General features: G+C 48.8%; 1 protein-coding gene across 1 annotated transcript in view; it reads left to right on the top strand.

The window, feature by feature from the left end:
* The first annotated feature begins 82 nt into the window (after positions 1–82).
* LOC119411453 (diacylglycerol kinase delta) overlaps positions 83–2,718 on the top strand; it is a 15,744-nt gene continuing 13,108 nt past the window's right edge. The window contains exon 1 of the mRNA XM_037678405.1: positions 83–231. Within this exon, the coding sequence (XP_037534333.1) occupies positions 94–231 (138 nt within the window). The 5' untranslated portion in view covers positions 83–93. The remainder of the gene's footprint in view (positions 232–2,718) is intronic.

The raw sequence follows: 2,718 nt of genomic DNA, 5'->3' as shown, positions 1-2,718 counted from the left end.
TGCCGCCAGGGGGCGCCGCCTCCCAAGCGCTGCCCGCGGCCTGCCGCTGGGGGGCGCCGCCTCCTCGGCTCCTTTTGGGGCTCTGATGACAGGATGGCGGAGGTAGAGGGACCGGAGTCCATCGCGGCCCGGTGCCTGGACGAGTCGTCGGATAGCGAACCGGAGCAGGAGCCCGGATCTCCACAGAAACTCATCCGGAAAGTCTCGACGTCCGGTCAGATCCGCAGCAAGGTATGACGGGTCAGAAGCGGGTGCGTTTAACGGACCGTCCGCGGTCATTCAGCGGACTGGGCCACACAGAGCCCCGGGCAGCTCCGCTCTGTCCGAGGCAGAGACTCGGTACGAACTCCCCGAAAACAGCGGCCACTTTACGTCCTGCCTTTTGGAGCGGTTCGTGAAGTTTCAGATCAGAGTAATGGTTTTCTGATTACTCACACTTTGTGTTCTGATTCGGCACAAACGGACCGGACCCGAGTTCGTTCCGCTTCTTCTTTAACCGCCGCTTTGATGCTTTCCTCCCCCACATCCTCCCCCGCTGTAGGTGGCCGCAGCCGGCCTCTTAACGACCCAAACCCGGAGCTCGGGGCCAATCTGTGAGATCCCTGTGGATTTTAATGATGCCGAATTAAAGACTGAGAGTGTTTCCTTATTTTAAATCCATATTAATTATAATTTTATTTAAAAAAATGTGTTATAGACAATATCAGTTTAAATCCGCCGGGTATTAAATAGAGTTTGGATCCAGAACATCTACCTCCGAGAGAATCCGGAACATTTCGGGGTTAAGACCTGGTCCTCCTCCCTAACGCTGCCAGTAAATTATTTACCGGGAACAAGCGGTTCGGGTTCGGTCTTGGTTCGGGTGGTTCTGTTTGCGGCGTGTTTATTTAAATAAGCTGCTTGTAGCTTGATGCTAACTTTAACCAACACAAAAAGTCCGCGGAGAAAAATAGTTCCGTAAACGAACCGCTAGATATTCAAACTATTGGCACTGGTCGTTCAGGGCTGAAGGTCCCGGTCCGGTTCGGGTGTCAGGTTCGGTTAAGGTCCAGGCAGATGTGGTCTGTGAGGCCGGGGTAAAGGTCTCCAGCGCCGGTTTCCCGTTAGTGTCGGTGAGACCTAACGGACCTCCTGTGGTTCGGTTCGGTTCTGAGTTCGTGTTCCGTTCAGCTGCAGTGGGTCAGAGTTCCGTCAGTCTGAGGGTTAATCGGTGAGTAACGGATGTTATCGATTATTGATCAGCTGGTTTTACGCGGCTTCTGTTGCTGCGTTCAGGGACACGGACAAAGCTCGGAATATCCAGAGTCTGGACCTTACCGAGCTGGAGTCTGTTTACACTTTAAATGATTGAACTGATGAAACTATGAGTTTATGTTCATTTTTTGTTAAAAGCACCAAAAAAAAAACCCCGATATTTATCAGTTTTCTTATAGTTATAAAGATTTAACGAGCGGTAAAAAGTTATTTTATGTTTTTCAGAACTCATTTTCATCAGGTTTATTTATTTTTTATGAAATGATTCAACCTAAACATTAAATATAAAAAAATACATATTTTAAGACTTTGTGTAACTTTCTTTATCGGTTGTTAAAATGTTTTTGACTCAAACACGGATGAACTTCAGTCCAAAACATATAAACTAAATTTTATTTAACAAACGCTAAACCAAACTGGTAAAGATTAGAGGGAAAAACTGGTCCCAGCCCTGACCCAGTAGAACCCTCAGTGGTTTTCTGTAGGACTTCTTCAGCCTCTCTCATGCTTGTGGAGGAGTTCTGGTCCACTCAGAGACTGACAGGAACCAGAACCGTCAGTCCTCCACCACTGTGCTGACATGAGGAGCTGTTTGCTGCAGTGCATTCTGGGTAAACATCTGTCCTTTGCTCTCAGTACTCCAGAAGTCCTGTGGTTCCTTCACATTAAACTTTTCAGACTTGAAGCCCGGCTCACGTCGTGCGGCGTCCTGGCTCTAAAATCCAGATGTAGCCCGTGTCACAGCGTTGAATAAATGTTGAACTGGACGACGTTTAGCCGCCGGAGAATCAGTAACGTGACTGAGAGCCAACAGGAGAAGGAAATTAGGAGCTTTAATAATTTTATTTGGACACGAGATTGAGAGGAGGAGGAGACACAAACACAGTTTAGGCTCCTGAGCTTGTTTTCTGTGTGATTTCCTACAGTCCCTGAAGGCAGCAGTGACTGGGTTCAACGGGTGGGACTGAAGTCCAGTTTCTATTTAAAGCTGCTGCTTTCCATTAAAACAACTCCAGTGTCAGCGCTGGTTTTCTAAAAACGCTGCAAAGTACTGGTTGGGTTTTCCACAGCCACAGAACCGGGTCAGAACCACGTCATTCTGTCACTTCAAACGTTAAACGGTCACATCTGCTGTCAGGGAGCCTGCTCAGGACCAGACAAAGCTTCAGGCCCAGTTGATCGTCTCAGGGCGGCTCTGGGATCCTTCTTCTTCTTCTCTTGGCAGGAAGTAGAGCTTCCTGTTGGCTGCTTCTGTCGGACCGGGTCAGGAGGCGATGACGTCGTGGCTCTTTTCCAGGACAAATGACAGATTATTTCAGTTTTCTCCACCAGACCGAGGCCCGACCGAATGATCCAGAGTCAGCTACCCAGACCTCCGTCCTCCTCTTTGTCACGTGAAGAGGAGGCTCAAAGACCTGGAACCGGGTAAACGTCTGGTTTGTTAGCAGACGAGGAAAACCTTGA

Source organism: Nematolebias whitei, chromosome 6, assembly GCF_014905685.2.
Source record: "Nematolebias whitei isolate Nwh7 chromosome 6, NemWhi1, whole genome shotgun sequence".
Lineage (NCBI taxonomy): Eukaryota > Metazoa > Chordata > Actinopteri > Cyprinodontiformes > Rivulidae > Nematolebias > Nematolebias whitei.
This window is presented reverse-complemented; position numbering and strand designations above follow the sequence as displayed.